The following is a 16,088-nucleotide window of genomic DNA, read 5'->3' as shown; positions in this document are numbered from 1 at the left end:
TATGAGGACAGATAATATAGGTCAATGGAAAAGAACTGAGAGCCTCAGAGTAAACCCTCATATTTAAGCTCACTTGATTTTTGACAAATGTGCCAAGGTAACTGAAGGGGAAAGAACAGTTTTGAAACTAAAGTGGTGGAACAACTGGATATCCACATGCCACAGATTGAATTTAGACCACTACATCATAAATATACCAAAATTAACTATCTGGGTCATAAGTATTAACATAAGAGCTAAAATTATAAAACCCTTAAAAGAAAACATAGGAGGAAATCTTCATGACCTTGGGCTTAATAATGCTTTCTTAAATATGACAAAAGTATGTGCGACAAAAGATAGGCTATATTAGACATCATCAAAATGAAAAAGTTTTGTGTTTTCAATGATACCATTAAGAAAATGAAAAACCCCAAAGAATGGGAAAAAATACTTGCAAATCATATATTTGATAAATAGCCCTAAGATATAAAGAACTCTAGAAATTCAACCCTAAGAAGACAAATGACCCAATTTAAAAATGGGCAAATTATTTGAATAGACATTTCTCCAAAGATATACAGATAACCACTGGGCTCATTTAAAAAAGCTCAATATCATTAATCATTAGGGAAATGCAAACCAGAATCAAAAGGAGATAACAGTTCACATACAATATGATGGCAAAATGAAAAGGATGGAAAATAATTTTGACAAGGATGATGAGAAACTGGATCCCTTACACATTGCTGATGGGAATGTAAAATGCTGCACCCGATTTGGTAAATAGATTGGCAATACTTCAAAATGTTAAACATAGACTTATCATATGACCTAGAAATTCTATTCCTTGGTATATACTCAAGAGTAATAAAAAGATATGGCTACATAAAACTTAAACACAAATATTCATAGCAGCATTGTTTATAATAGCCAATAGAAAAATTGGAAAAACCCCAAATGTCTATCAATTGATAAGTAGATTAAACAATATGTGGTATATCATATAACAGAATATATTTGACAATAAAAGGAAGAAGTATAGGGACAGCTGGGTGGCTCAGTCGGTTGAGCGTCTGCCTTCAGCTTGGGTGGTGAGCCCAGGGTCCTGGGATCAAGTCCTGCATCAGGCTCCTTGTTTGGCGGGGAGCCTGCTTCTCCCTCTGCCTGCCGCTCCCGTGCTTGAGCTCTCTCTCTCTCTGACAAATAAATAAATTAAATCTAAAAAAAAAAAGGAAGAAGTACTGATACATGCTATGACATGGATAAACCTTGAAAACAATATGCTAAGTCAAAGAAGTCAGCCACAGAAGACCCTATATTGTATTATTAAATTTCTAAGAAATTGCTGTATCAGCAAATCTGTAGAGATGGAAAGTAGATTAATGGTTGCTTGGGGCTGGCAGTAGGGTGGGGAAAGAAAATGACTGGTAGTGAAAACCAGGTTTATTTTTGGGATAATAAAAATGTTCTTTTTTTAAAGATTTTATTTATTTATTTATTTGACAGAGAGAGAGAGCAAGAGAGCACAAACAGGGCGAGCCACAGAGGGAAAGAAGCAGGCTCCCAGCCCGACGAGGACGATGAGGACAAGGATGAAAACAAGGATGAGGACAACAACTCAGGAGTCAATCCCAGTCCCCTGGGATCATGACCTGTGCTGAACGCAGATGCTTAACTGACTGAGCCACCCTGTTGCCTGGGGATAATAAAAATGTTCTAAAATTAGATTGGGTGATGGTTGCCTAACCCTATGGATATACTAAAAACCACTGATTTGTACACTTTACTTGAGTGAATTATATAGCATATAAACTATATCTCAATAACACTGTTAATGAGAAATGATTATACAATAAAAACAACAATGTATTGTGTGTTATAACATATGTAGAAGTAAAAATAAGACAACAGAAAAAAAGATGAGAGGCGGAAATACATGGTTGTAAACTTCTTCCATTATCCACGAAGTCATATAATATTATTTGAAGGTATATTTTGTGATATTATAAAAGAAATAAAAGAAATACTGCAAACTCCAGAGTCATGGCTCAGATATTTTATCTGGGGGGAGAAGCAGGCTGTAAACAGAGAGCTTTAAATCTCTTCCCAAAGGAAATGACTTCATTTGCAACAGCGTGTGGAGAAGATCAAGCTAAAGGAGCTCTTGAAAACAGTGGAGGTTGTACTGTGTAGTATAATAAAAAATAGGTATTTGGTCTTGGTCTCTAGTTCCTGGCACAGAGCTCCTAAAACTCTTGGGGTTTCCTAAATTATAGGACTGTCTTTTGTTATTCATAATGAACCCCATTTGACCACATCTGAGCTTATACTCATGAGGTGACTCACATGTCCCTAGATAGCTTCAGAATGGGGGCTGGTCACCAAAAAGACCAAACAAATTATTAGAAGGTTGGAACTTTCAGTCCCATCTCCCCTCTCCCAACCTCTCAGGAGGGAGAGGGGCTGGAGATTGAATTCAATCACCAGACCAATGATTTAATTAATCATGCCTATGTAATGGAATATCCGTAAATCTCCCTAAATGACTGGGTTTGGGGACCTTCCAGGCTGGTGAACACATCAATGTGCTGGGAAAGTGGTGGGCCTGGAGAGGGCATGGAAATCCTGCACCACTCCCTACCCCCCAATAACCTACTCTATGTTTCTCTTCCATTTAGCTGTTTCAGAGTTGTATCCTTTAAAATAAACCAGTACCAGTAACTAAAGCACTTTCTTGAGTTCTGTGAGTTGTTCTAGTAAAGTACTAAAACTGAAGAGGGGGTCATGGGAACCTACACATTTGTAGTTGGCTGGGCAGAAGGGTGGGTAGCCCGGGCACCCCATTTGTGGCAAGTGTCTGAAATGGGGTCACTCTTGCCAAACTGAGCCCTTAACCTATGAGGTCTGCACTGACTAGTGAGTTAGTGCCAGAATTGGATTGAATTGTAGGAAAACCAGTTGGTGTTGGAGAATCAGAGAACTGGTTGGTGTTGAAAAACACAACGCCTTTGGTGTCAGAAGTAGTGCCAGGTAACACCACACATGGTGAAAAACAATTGAGAGGACATTGGTAGATTCACTGGAAATAGAGACTAAACTGTAGGTCAGCTCATTTACCAGAGAAAATCTGAAAGAGAGATCTAAGAGAAGACCTCGGAGCAGAACTAATCTCGGTCTGTAGAACAATTTATGCCTCAGGGCATTGTTGAAAACAATAGAGCAATCAGCACACAATTAGTGATGTTTAACAAGCACGTGTGGTCAGGGAAGTAGATAAAGTGAGTCCTGCCAGAACCACTGTCATCCCAGGGTGACTGTGGGCATACCTAAAGCTGTGCCCACTGAGGAACAACGTTAGAGGTTTCACACTGCGTGTGGACACAGACATTATTTGTTTAGAGACAAGCTGAAGTATCTAAAATAATCTAAATCATCTAAAATAATCCAGCTAGTCACTAAACAAACAGAAAAATAACAAAAATAAGCCCCCCCCATGGGAAGGAGGAGCCAATACCCAGAGTTGTTACAATATATTATCTAAAATGTCCAGTTTCCAACAAAATATTATGAGATGTGCAAAGAAACAGGAAAGTATGCCCCATATATCAGAGAAAAAAGCAGGCAACAGAAACTGCCTGTGAGTGACCAGATAACAGATTAAAAAAGACATTAAAGTAGGGGCACCTGGGTGGCTCAGTCATTAAGCGTCTGCCTTCCGCTCAGGGCGTGATCCTGGGGTTCTGGGATTGAGCCCCGCATCAGGCTCCTCCACTGGGAGCCTGCTTCTTCCTCTCCCACTCCCCCTGCTTGTGTTCCCTCTCTCGCTGGCTGTCTCTCTGTCAAATAAATAAATAATCTTAAAAAAAAAAGACATTAAAGTAGCCACTATAAATGTGATTGCAGAATTAAAGGAAACCATGATTGAAGAAGAAAGGAAGATACGATGACAATGTGAAATCAAATACAGAATATCAACAAAGAAATTATTTTTAAAAAAAGAGCAAATGGAACGCCTGGGAGGCTCAGTCAGTTGGGCATCTGCCTTCAGCTCAGGTCATGGTCTTGGGGTCCTGGGATGGAGCCCCAGTTTCAGGTTCCCTGCTCAGCGGGGAGCCTGCCTCTCCCTCTCCCTCTCCCTCTGCCTTTCCCCATTGTTCATGCCGTTCTCTCTCTCTCAAATAAATTAAAAAAATCTTAAAAAATAATTAAAAATTTAAAAATCAAAATAAATTTTAAAAGAACAAATGGAAATTCAGGAGTTGAAAAGTACAATAACTGACATGAAAAATTCAACAGTATATTTGAACCAGAAGACTAATTAGTGAACTCGAAGATACAGTGATAGAGATTAAGCAATCTGAACAACAGAGTGAAAAAGGACAAAGAAAAATGTATAAAGCCTCAGGGAAATGCGACACATTATTAAGTGTTATATTAGCTAAGACTCCCAATGGTAACTTGAATCCCAAGGAACCAAGTAAAGAGATCCAGAAATTATATGTAAGAAGATTAACATAAAAAAAGTTATGGGGCGCCTGGGTAGCGCAGTCGTTAAAGCGTCTGCCTTCGGCTCAGGGCGTGATCCTGGCATACCGGGATCGAGTCCCACATCAGGCTCCTCCGCTATGAGCCTGCTTCTTCCTCTCCCACTCCCTCTGCTGTGTTCCCTCTCTCGCTGGCTGTCTCTCTGTCACATAAATAAATAAAATCTTTAAAAAAAAAAAGAAGATTAACATAAAAAAAGTTATAAGCATATACTTGTTTCTTTTCTTCCCTCTTGAGTCTCTAAAATATGTAAAATTACACAAAGTAATAATTATAACAGTGTATTGTTGGTTTTGCAAGATGTATAGGTATATTATATATAACAACATATAACAATAAAATCAGTGGAACAGAGTTTCATAGGAGTAATATTTCTGGATCTCACTAGTCTCACTAGNNNACTAGAATTAAAGTAGTATAAATCTGAAGCTGATTCTGATAAGTTAATATGTATATGGTAAGCACTAGAGCAAACACTAAGGACATAACTAAAATTTATAACAAAAAATCATTAATAAAACTAAAATGCAACATTAGAAAGCATACATTCACTTAATGCAAAAGAGGAATAAAGTGACAAAAAAGATGTGACATATAGATAACAAGAAGTAAAATGGCAGATCTAAATTCAACTATTTAAGTGATAACAAAGTATGATTGGATTAAGCTGTCCAAAAAAAAGGCAGGGTTGTCAGACTGAATATAAAAAAACCAAAACCTAATAATATGCTATTTACAAGTGCCACATTTTAGATTCAAAAATAACAAATAGATTGAAAGTAAAAGGATAAAAACAATATACACACAGCAACCACAAGAAAATGGAGTGGCTATAGTAATAATCAGACAAAACAGACTTTAGAACAAAAATTTTTATAGAGATAAAGAGTGACATTTTATAATAATAAAAGGGTCAATCCATTAGGAAAACATAACAGTTATAAATATATATGTACCTGATAGAGACCATCAAAATGCATGAAGAAAAACTTATAAAAATTAAGGGAGAAATAGACAATTCAATGATAACAGTTGGGGACTTTCAACTTTTAATAATGGATGGAACAATTAGGCAGAAGATCAACAAGAAAATAGAAGACTTGGGGCACCTAGTTGGCTCAGCTGGTAGAGCATAAGACTCTTGATCTCAGGGTCATGAGTTCAAGCCACAATGGGGGTAGAGATTACTTAAAAAAAAACCAGAAGACTTGAACATTATAAACCAATTAGACCTAATTGACATCTATAGAATCACCACCCACCAGCAAGAGGATATATATTCTTCTCAAGTACACATACTCCAGAACAGACCATATGCTAGGCAATAAAACAAACCACAATAAATTCGAAAGACTAGAAATAATACTAAGTATGTTTTCTGCTAATACAGAAGTAGAAAACAGAAACAGAAAGAAATTTGGGAAAATCACACATATGTGGAAACTAAACAACCACTCCTAAATAACCAATGGATCAAAGCAGAAATCAAAAGGGAAATTATAAAGTATATTGAGATGAATGCAACTGAAAATACAACATACCAAAACTTACGGGATGCAGCTAAAGCAATGCCTAGATGGACATTTATTGCTGTAAATTCCCATTAAAAAAAAAAAGAAAGAAAGAAAGGGGTGTCTGGGTGGCTCAGTCAGTTAAGCATCTGACTTTGGCTCAGGTCATGATCTCAGGGTCCTGGTATCAAGCCCCAGGTCAGGCTCCCTGCTCAGTGGGGAGTGAGCTTCTCCCTCCCTTCTGCCCCTCCCCCTGCTTGTGCTCTCTCTCTCTCTGTCAAATAAATAAATAAAATCTTTAAAAAAGATAGATTGATGACCCAGGAAAAGAAAAAAAAAAGAAAACTCAAATTACTAGAGTCAGAAATGAGAGGACATTACTACTGACTTTACAGAAATAAAAGGACTAGGAGGGAATATTATGAATAACTGTATGCCAATGCATTAGATAACTTAGATGAAATGGACAAATTCCTAGAAAGACACAAACTACCAAAACTGACTCCAGATGAAATAGCAAATATGAACACACCTATAATAAGAGAATGGATTAGTAAACAAAAAACTACTGAGATGGAAAAGTCTAGTTCCCAATGGCCTCACTGGTAAATTCTACCAAACATATAAAGACGAATGAGTACCACTGCTTCACAGACTTTTCCAAAAAATAGAATACTTCCCCACTCATTCTATGAGGCCACTATTATCCTGTTACCAATACCATACAAAGGCTTACATGACGCATTGGGGCAAGTAAATGGTGAGCATGTTACTTCTATGACTGCTAACTTCCAGAAGAGGCCACCCTTTGGTTCCATTCAGAACTTACTTCCAACACAGAATACATTCTAAGAAACACAAATGACCAAGAAACCCAATCACATCGTTTCTTGCATGTGTAACTTCCCTATATTTGCCAACCACTTAATTGAAAATGATGACAAAGAAGGAAAGGGAGGGGTACCTGGCTGGCTTGGTCAGAAGAGCCTGCGACTCTTGATCTTGGGGTCGTGAGTTCAAGCCCCACATTGGGTGTAAAGATTACTTAAATTAAAAAGAAACTTTGAAAAAAGAAGGAAAGGAAAGATAGAGCAACCCACAGTTCTTCTCCTTTCAGTTCTTTTGTAGCATGTGCATATGTACATGTATCAAGAAAAATAAAAAGTTTATTTCTGTGCAGCATTTCCATTACTCTGGTAAGAAATAAGTACAAATGCATGTACAAGCTACAAAAGATGAACTGTGCAATTTTGGTGATTCTGCATATTAGTCAAATGCTCTTGCGTTTGCATTTAAAACTGGTATCAAAGAATACAACAATGAACTATAGAATTCATGCTAATAATATAAAATTTCACATTATAAATAAAAAGCACCATGTCAAGGTCAACATCCGTGGTCATAAATCCTATTGATAGCATGTAGCCTTGATGTGATGTGATGAAATGGTACTTTATCTCTGTGATGTTCCTCCCCAAAACCCATAATTCCAGTCTAACCAAGAGAAAAACACCAGCCAAATCCCATTAAGATTGTAAGTATCATCAAAAACAGAGAAAGCTTGAGAAACTGTTATAGCCAAGGGGAGCCTAAGGAGATATGGCAACTAAAAGTAATGTGGCATTCTGGATGGGGCCTAGGAGTAGAAAAGGGGCATTAGATTAAAAAAAAAACAAAGCAAATTTTAATAAAGATTAAACTTCAACTAATGGCAATATATCAATATTGGTTCATTAGTTATAGCAAATGTACCATATTAATGTAAGGTGCTACTGGGTATGGAATATATTGGAATTCTCTATATCTTCTTAATTTTTCTGTGAATCTAAAACTGCTGCAAAAAATGAAGTCTATTTAAAAAAATGAAAAGCAAAAGAGAGACAGGAGAAAAAAAAAGCTTTATATTTTAGTCCCTTTAAAGGTACTTTCTCCCTTGCTCTTTGAACAAGGGGCCTTGCATTATCATTTTACAAAGGGCCTTGCAAATTATGCAGCCTACCCTGACTCTGCCCCAACCTCTGTCATCCAGACCTCAGACTGGGGTTGTCCTGGGCCCTTCTGAGAGTCCCTGAGGCCAAGAGTAAGGCTGTGAGTGTGTGTGTTGGAGCCCAGCAGGGAAGGCCAGCACAGGACAAGTTCTGTGCACTGACCTTGTCTGCATTCTGGGAAAAGCAGCAGCAGCAGCAGCAGCAGCCGCAGTCTGGAGAGGTCCCCACTCAGACCAAGTGGTGTTCCTAAGAGAAACCCCTCCTCGACATGGTAGGCAGCCTGGAGCTGGAAGGGACCTCATGCATTGGTCTACCACAACCCCTGGCTCCACCTTTTAGGGAGAAGAAGGAGGACATGAACAGAGGCCTGAAGAGGGACAGAAGCCTGCCAGGCCTCCAGAGCCCTCCAGCAAGTCAGTCACAGCCTGGGTCCTGCCCAGCCCAGGGCCTGGTACTGCCTCCCTCTGGCCCAGGTTGGACCTGCCTTCCCAGTTCCTGAGTGTTTCCCAGCAGCCTGAGTTGCTACCCCACCTTTCCTCAGAGCCCCTTCCTTGTTTCTCTGGGCATAGGAAGGGGGAGGGAGAGACAAAGTGTGAGAGTGTGTGTGTGTGTGTGTGTGTGTGTGTGTGTGTGTGTGTGTCTAGCCCCAGTTAGGAGGAGGCCAGAAGCAGAGAAGAGAAGGAAGGCTCTTGTCCCTGCATTTCCCACTTGGTTATTTCCCCTGGGGCAAAAGTGGGGGAGAACCTGAGAGCTACAGGCTGGACAGGGCCTGCTGCAATCCATGGCAGCTTGTCTTGAGACCAAAATGCTGCCATGGGTGTCATTAGGAAAGAATGCAGAGGCGGCAGCAGCAGGGGGAACCTCTGAGCTGGAGAGGGCTTTACTCCTGGACTCCAGGCAGACAGGGCCTGCAAAGTGAAACCAGACCTCCACGGAATCTGGGCTGTAGAGAGGCTCAGAGGCAGGGGGCTCTGTTTCCGCCACAGAAGTGCCGCCTCACCAGAGAACAGGAATCCCTAAACCAGAAACTCACCCTGGACTTCCTCAGATCCCCCAGAGAAAGGCCATTTCCCTGGAGACTGTTGCCATGGCAGCAGCTGCCAGGGGCTGACTGCCCTCCCCCTTGCCTGCATGGCTGCCCTGCCTGCCTTCTGATACCTTCAGCAACTGCTACCTGAAAAGGCCTGTACTGTCCACGCTGGCTGCATGTAAACGTGCCTGGAGCCCACTGCCCAGGAGCAGATTTACAAGGTGGCTAAAGGTTCCATCTTTACATCATACTGCCAGGATTTCAGTCCCATCTTGGCTACTATCATCTGTGTTTCCATCGGAACAGTTTGTAACCTCCCATAGCCTTCGTTATCTCACCTTTAAAACGGCATTTCTTAAACTGAAACCCTCCCCAGCGATTGTGAGCCAAGCAACATGTCCTCACAGGACCCTGTCAGCAGTATGCAATCAAATCCATAAGAAGGGTTATTTCATAGCACCCACCCCAACCACACACAAGTAGCAGACCACATCCCTTTGTAACAAATGGTTGTCACCATGCAGAACCACCTTCACTTTATTCCCTCTTGAGAGCCTGTTCTCTCAAGGGAACCCCAAATCAGTTACTGTCAGGCAGAGACTTAGAGCCAACACAAAGACATTGTCCTCATTCTTCCTTCCATTCCTGGTTCTAGCTCTTTATACCTCCCTTGTGTGACCCCCATGTTTACCAAGTTCTCAACAAGGGTTAATTTATACTAGTTTGGGAGCTTTCAGGGGCAACCGTGTCTCCTACTATCAGCAGCACTAGAAAGTAATCCCACCCTATAAGATCACACTGAGAGAAGAAAGGAGGGGAACTGGCCTGGCGGGGCACACTCCAGGCTGCCAAACCCAACAGGGGAAAGGAATTTTTTCATTTGTAGTTAGAGCTCTTTGCTGAGATCTCCCCTAGATCCTTCCTGATCTTGCTGAATTTATCATCCTATTTAATACTAATGGCATGCTTAAAATTCATATTTTGCAGCTAACATACTGAATGATAGAATTTAGATTCAAAGAATAAGGGAGTGAATCTAACAAGACAACATTTAGCCCAGAAAAACAGAAGTTTCTTTTTTTTTTAAAAAAAACAGAAGTTTCAATACGTGTGTTAAAATGAAAATGATTTACATACATGCACCTTATGTTTTTGCAGCAGTATTTACAATAGCCAAACTATGGAAGCAGCCCAAGTGTCCATCAATAGATGAATGGATAAAAAAAATGTGGTGTATATATATATACAATGGAATATTATTCAGCCATAAAAAAGAATGAAATCTTGCCTTTTGCAACATGGATGGAGCTAGAGAGTATTATGCTAAGTGACATACGCCAGTCAGAGAAAGACAAATACCATATTATTTGATTCATATGCAGAATTTAAGAAACAAATAAACAAAGGGAAGAAAAAGAGATACACCAAAAAAACACACTCTTAACTATAGAGGACAAACGAATAGTTACCAGAGGGGACGTGGGTGGGGGGATGGGTGAAATAGGTGAAGGAGATTAAGAGTACATTTATCTTGATGAGCACTGAGTAATACATAGAATTGTTGAATCACTATATTGTACACCTGAAAGTAATTTAACACTGTATGTTAACTATACCGGAATTAAAATTTAAAAAATTAAAATGATTTATATAAGTGTCTTAACAGGGATGTGTGAAACAGATTTGGGGGTGTCAGGTGATTGCAATTAAAGTGGATTTAACTGTGTGATACAGCACCCACAAAATCTACTATGATAATAGGATGCATCTACAGATGTATAGTAGCTGTTCCAGAATGAAGGTGTGATAAGATCACCCCATTCTACACTAGGCAGAACATTCAGTATTTTCAGAGGCATTTACAAATTCAGGAGCATGTAGGATGGTGAGAGACTTTAAAAAAGTATATCGTATCAGAAAGAACTGAAATAACTGGGAGGTTAAACCTAAATAAAATAAGTCTTGGTGAGAATATAATTGTTTAAGGATTAAATGAGATAGCATATTGCAAATGTTCAGCACAATACCTGGCATAAGTGCTCAATTAATATTAATTTATTTCTTTTTAAGATTTTATATACTTATTTGACAGAGAGAGAGCACAAGCAGGGAGAGCGGCAGAGGGAGAGGGAGAGGGAGAAGCAGGCTCCCCGCTGAGCAGGGAGTCGGATGTGGGGCTTGATCCCAGGACTCCAGGATCATGACCTGAGCTGAAGGCAGATGCTTAAATGACTGAGCCACCCAGGCGCCCTTCGATTAATGTTAATTTTAAAAAAACAATAATTAAAAATTTTTTAATTAAAATAAAAAACAATAATTCATAGTAATTTTAGCATTAGGTCATACTATTATTATTATTATTTCTATTATTATAGTTAATGCTTACAGAGTGCTTTCTATGTGCTAGGTACCTTTCCAAGTCTTTTACATATACAGATTTATTTACTCATTTTCTCAGTCCCATGAGGTAGGTACTACCATGTCTCCAATTTTGCAGATGAGGAAATTGAGTCACAGAAAGTTCAAGTAGATTGTCCAGTGTGCCTCACAGCTGGGAAGGGGAAAGAACTAGAACATTAACTCTGGCAGTGTCAGGCTATCAAGGGTAAAAGGCACTTTTGTTACTTATTCTTGTTTTGTATCACTCCAGAGCGCAGAACCAACACCAATGTATGTAAACTACTGGAAGGCAGGTATCAGCTCAATAAAAGAAATAACTACTCTGAATGATTAAAACTGTATGAAATTTCACATCACAGGATGTAAAGGGAAAAGGGGTAGAAATGAAGAAATGAATAAAATGGGGAGTCCTCTTGGAAAGAAACCATACAAATGATGAAGCCAACCTTTGGTGAAAAGAATAAAGAAGGCATAGTGAAACTTGGATTTTAAAAGACACACATCACTGAAAAATTGAAAAGTAAAACAGTTATGGAAAAGATACAAAAGTAAACTAATATTTGTCTTGCTATCTCAACATAAAGTAAATTAGATGTTGGAGAAAAGTGACAAAAACCTCTAAAAATAGTAAAATTCCCGCATGAATTTGTTTGGAAACTTACTAGACAGCCTGGGTTTGAAAAAGAAAATGATCCCAGGATCCTCACAGTTCTGACAGCCACCACCCTGAAACTACAAAATACAGAAAGGAGAGGTACAGTTTGCTCTCTGGAAAAAAGGGCACCCGCATGAGAAAGTAGCATCCAGGCTGATATGAGTAGATAAGATGCAGGTATGAGGTTGAAGACCATAAAACACTATTAGATCCAAACATACATACTTGTAATGACAAGTGAGTATGTTAATATGATTTTAATCCTGCTACTCAGTGTGTGGTCAACAGAATTATTGCATAGTTGGATATGAATATCTTCTGTGCTGAATCTTTTGGGTACAGCAGTCCCAGGACCCAGATATTTGCTGATTTAATGACTTAATATACACTTTCTTGACCAGCAACACCAAAAGGTGGCTGGTTAAGGATTTAGAGCCTCAGAAAAACCTCTTTATATATATACACACACACACACATAATAGTATAAATGGGGGTGCCTGGCTGGCTCAGTCAGGGAGCATGTGACTCGATCTTGCGGTCATGAGTTCAAGCCCCGTGTGTGGTGTGTTTACTTAAAAATTTTTTTAAATAGTATATATATATAATGCCACACTCTTCACCAAAAATGCCCCCATTACATTTAATAAATACGTTTTTAGGCTATTTGTACTTAGATGGACAAATGTGTATTTAATGTTTTTAATTTACATACTTTACAAACAACTCTTTCTAGAGTTCTAGAAGTAAATGATTACTAATTTAGACTGGAGCCTCTATTTCTGATACAGGTTTGGGGGCTCAAAAAAATCCTGAGGTCATGGAAAAGTGAAAGCTTATCTTCCATGAAAGTGACAAGAGATGGTAAACAGTGTTGATAGCGCCGAAACGGATATGATGGAGTTAGGGATGTGGATTAAAGCTGGGAAAGGTGACATATGGTATTGATTCATTAAGGAAAAATAGTCAAATTTCAGTGCAGGATCTGGGCTCTAGGGGAAATAATGGGCCTTGGTGGCTGACAACGGGAGAATAAGGGAGAGAGGTGTTATCAGGGTAAGCAGCAGAGAAGAAGAGGCAATAACTCTCAAGACTGGATGCTGACCGTCTCTGGTAACCAGCAAAAGACAAATATAAACAACGAGGTGAGTGACGATGCCTGATGCGTTGCGTGTTAGGAAATACTGGCAGGCTGCAGCACGGCCGCCCGCGGTCAGAGCGGTAACTGGGGATCTGAGCTCGGCGGTGACGCGCGGCCCTCACGTGACCACGAGCCTATGTCTGCCCAAGTCCCTCTATCCTGGTCCTTTTTGCCTGTCCAGACACCGTCTGCCTCCTGCCCTTTGGTCGAAGGGAAGAGCCGAAGTAAGTAAGTCCCCTTGGTCTTCCTAAATCGGTATGAGTGTCGGTGCTGCCCAGTAACCTCTGGGATCGGGATGGCAAGAGTACAGGCCTTTCCCTAGACCCAGCCCCGCCCCCTGCGCCCACCTTTCGGTGCAGAAAATGGTGGTCTTGGGGTGAGGTGGGGAGATGAGTGGGGGCCCCTGGGGGACACAGACACTTAGAAATAGTTTCTAAGTAATCCTTTCCTTCCACTTGCCGCCTGAAAAGAAATGACGAGCACTGCGGGGTACGGGGTGGTGGGGCACGGACGACGAAGCCTGAGGTGGGGCGTGGGGGAGGGGAAGCAGAGGGGGCTGGCGTGGGGGCGGCGGCTACTGCCCAGGAAAGGGACGTGCGTGTCAGTCAGTTCTTCCCTCCTCCCCACTCCCCGCCCCCTACCCTGTCTCGCGTCTGTCTGCAGGTCTGCAGGTCTGCGGGTCACAGCGGTGCGCCTCGCGGAGAGGACGCCTAGAGCAAACCGCCAGGAGAGGTCCAGGTCTGGGAAAGGGTGGGCAGTGGCCCGGGATGGGGTGCGTGGGAGGACGCTGATGGGAACCGAGACCGCAGCACCACCGCCCCGCCCCGCCCCTGACACTGCGGGAGAGGCCTGTGGCAAAGCCTGCTGGGAAAATGGTGGGCTTTCTGGAAGGAGGGGGCGAAGGGGGCTGCGAGGGGTGGGACGCGGCGAGGTTCCCAGGGCCAGAGAGACCCTGGACAAGCGTAGGTTGGGGAACCTGGGCCCCGACACGGGAAAAGTCAGGTATGGGAACCCGGGGCCGGGGTTTTGACCCAGCCACCAAGTGTGTTGACTCGACTTTGCCTCCCTTGTCTCCTTTGAATAACTGTACTTAAAGACCATCCTGAACATGGAAAAATCCTGCAAAGAAACTGAAGAGCAGCCACAGAGCGCACCCAAGACGGATGAGGAGCAGCCGCCTGTGGAGCACTCTCCCGAAAAGCAGTCTGCGGAGGAACCATCTTCCGAGGAGCAGTCATCGGAGGAGGAGTTCTTTCCCGAAGAGCTCCTTCCCGAGCTCCTTCCCGAGATGCTCGTATCCGAGGAGCGCCCTCCTCAGGAGCGCCTTTCTAGAAGGGACCTTTTTGAGGAGCGCCCTCCCATGGAGCAGCCTCCATGTGGAGTGGGAAAACATAAGCTAGAAGAAGGAAGCTTTAAAGAGAGGCTGGCTCGCTCTCGCCCGCAATTTAGAGGGGACATACACGGCAGAAATTTGAGCAATGAGGAGATGATAAAGGTGGCAGAGGAGATGGAAGAAATGAAAAGAGTTCGCAACAAATTGATGGTTATGCATTGGAAGGCGAGACGGAACCGTCCTTATCCTATTTAATGTGTTCGGCCTTTAATTCTGTTTTGCCTGATATAAGTATTGCCACCTGAACGTTGCATTTTCTCATATACCTTTACCCATCTCAATTATAACTTTATGCGTGGCTTTATTCTAGGTGTTTCACTTGTAACTGGCATAAAATTGGGTTTTCCCCGCCCACAAACTGCAAGTTTCCCTTTTACAATCACGAGTCTAAACCGTCTGCATGAAAAGATGTACATTATATATTGTGAAGTGAAAAAAAAAATTTTCGAAAAGTGTATGTTGTATCCCATTTTTGTAAAAAAAAGTATATTTATATATTAATATGCAAAGAAAAAACTGAAAGTATATACTTAAGTGGCTTAACAGTGGCTATCTGTGCCGTAATAGGTGTTTTGTTTCTCATTTTTTGCTTCGTCGGAACTTCTCACTTTCCAAGAAAAATATATTTTACTTTTGTTGCAAAAAAATATGATGGTAAAAAATTTAAAAACTGTCAATTGGCTTATAAAGACAATGTGGCACTTAATAAATACTTGTCAGAAGTTTAAAGAAAAGTAAATCCAATGTTTGTTTGTTTTATAAGTAGGCTCCATGCCCAGCATGGAGCCCAGTGCGGGCTTGAACTCACAACCCTGAGATCAAGAGCTGACCTCAGATCGAGAGCCATACGCTGAGTGGACAGAGCCACCCAGGTGCCCCAATCCCATGTTTCTTTTAAATCTCAGGCAGAAAAACAAACCAGGTACTTCTATTTAAGGGTCATTCTTTTCCCATTTAAAGAGGAATAATGCTTGACTTACAAGGTGGCAGTGGAGCCAAATGAAGTAAAGATCCTAGGGCTGCCTGGTGTTCCCCCACCTGCATGTGCAGGACCCCCAACCTTACAGATACCCTTCAAATACAGGGGATAGAACCAAAAGGTTTCACTTACACTCACAAATAATTCCTGTGAGATCTCAGGTGAGTGCCACATTCTATTTCTGTCATGCTATTCCCTTCCCCACATTCTATTACTGTCACATCTGCTGGGCACAGCTGCCTCTTCTGGATCCTGCTCCTTCCACGCCCCCCTCCCCCCACAGCTAAGGTGCCTGGGTCCTCCCATGGCAAAGCTGCACCAAGTGCTCTGGAGTCCCTTTAGGGCCAAAGCTGAACTGTGTCTCCTACAGATAAATGGAGAATGCCCCTCCTTCAGCTTTAATATTGTACTTATTTAGGTGCATAGCATCCCAGTGCTGCTTAAACCTCAACGTCTTAAAGAATTCT

The 16,088-nt window shown here is 41.4% G+C and overlaps 1 protein-coding gene across 6 annotated transcripts; it reads left to right on the top strand.

Moving 5' to 3' along the window:
• The first annotated feature begins 13,329 nt into the window (after window positions 1-13,329).
• On the top strand, window positions 13,330-15,361 carry TCEAL1 (transcription elongation factor A like 1). Of its 6 annotated transcripts, none has more exons than XM_040629635.1 (3): window positions 13,330-13,473; window positions 13,913-13,981; window positions 14,346-15,361. In XM_040629635.1, the coding sequence occupies exon 3, from the start codon at window positions 14,358-14,360 to the stop codon at window positions 14,835-14,837; it is 480 nt and encodes a 159-aa protein (XP_040485569.1). In that variant the 5' UTR covers window positions 13,330-13,473; window positions 13,913-13,981; window positions 14,346-14,357; the 3' UTR covers window positions 14,838-15,361. The 6 variants fall into 6 exon arrangements, with proteins under 6 accessions (XP_040485569.1, XP_040485560.1, XP_040485545.1 ...); XM_040629626.1 differs by having other exon boundaries at window positions 13,913-13,999; XM_040629611.1 differs by having other exon boundaries at window positions 13,331-13,473; window positions 13,913-13,987.
• Window positions 15,362-16,088: the final 727 nt, after the last annotated feature.

Source organism: Ursus maritimus, assembly GCF_017311325.1.
Source record: "Ursus maritimus isolate PB19 chromosome X unlocalized genomic scaffold, ASM1731132v1 scaffold_X1, whole genome shotgun sequence".
NCBI classification, from domain to species: Eukaryota; Metazoa; Chordata; class Mammalia; order Carnivora; family Ursidae; genus Ursus; species Ursus maritimus.
Note: the sequence above shows the minus strand (reverse complement) of the source record. Positions and strands in the feature narration are given on the sequence as shown.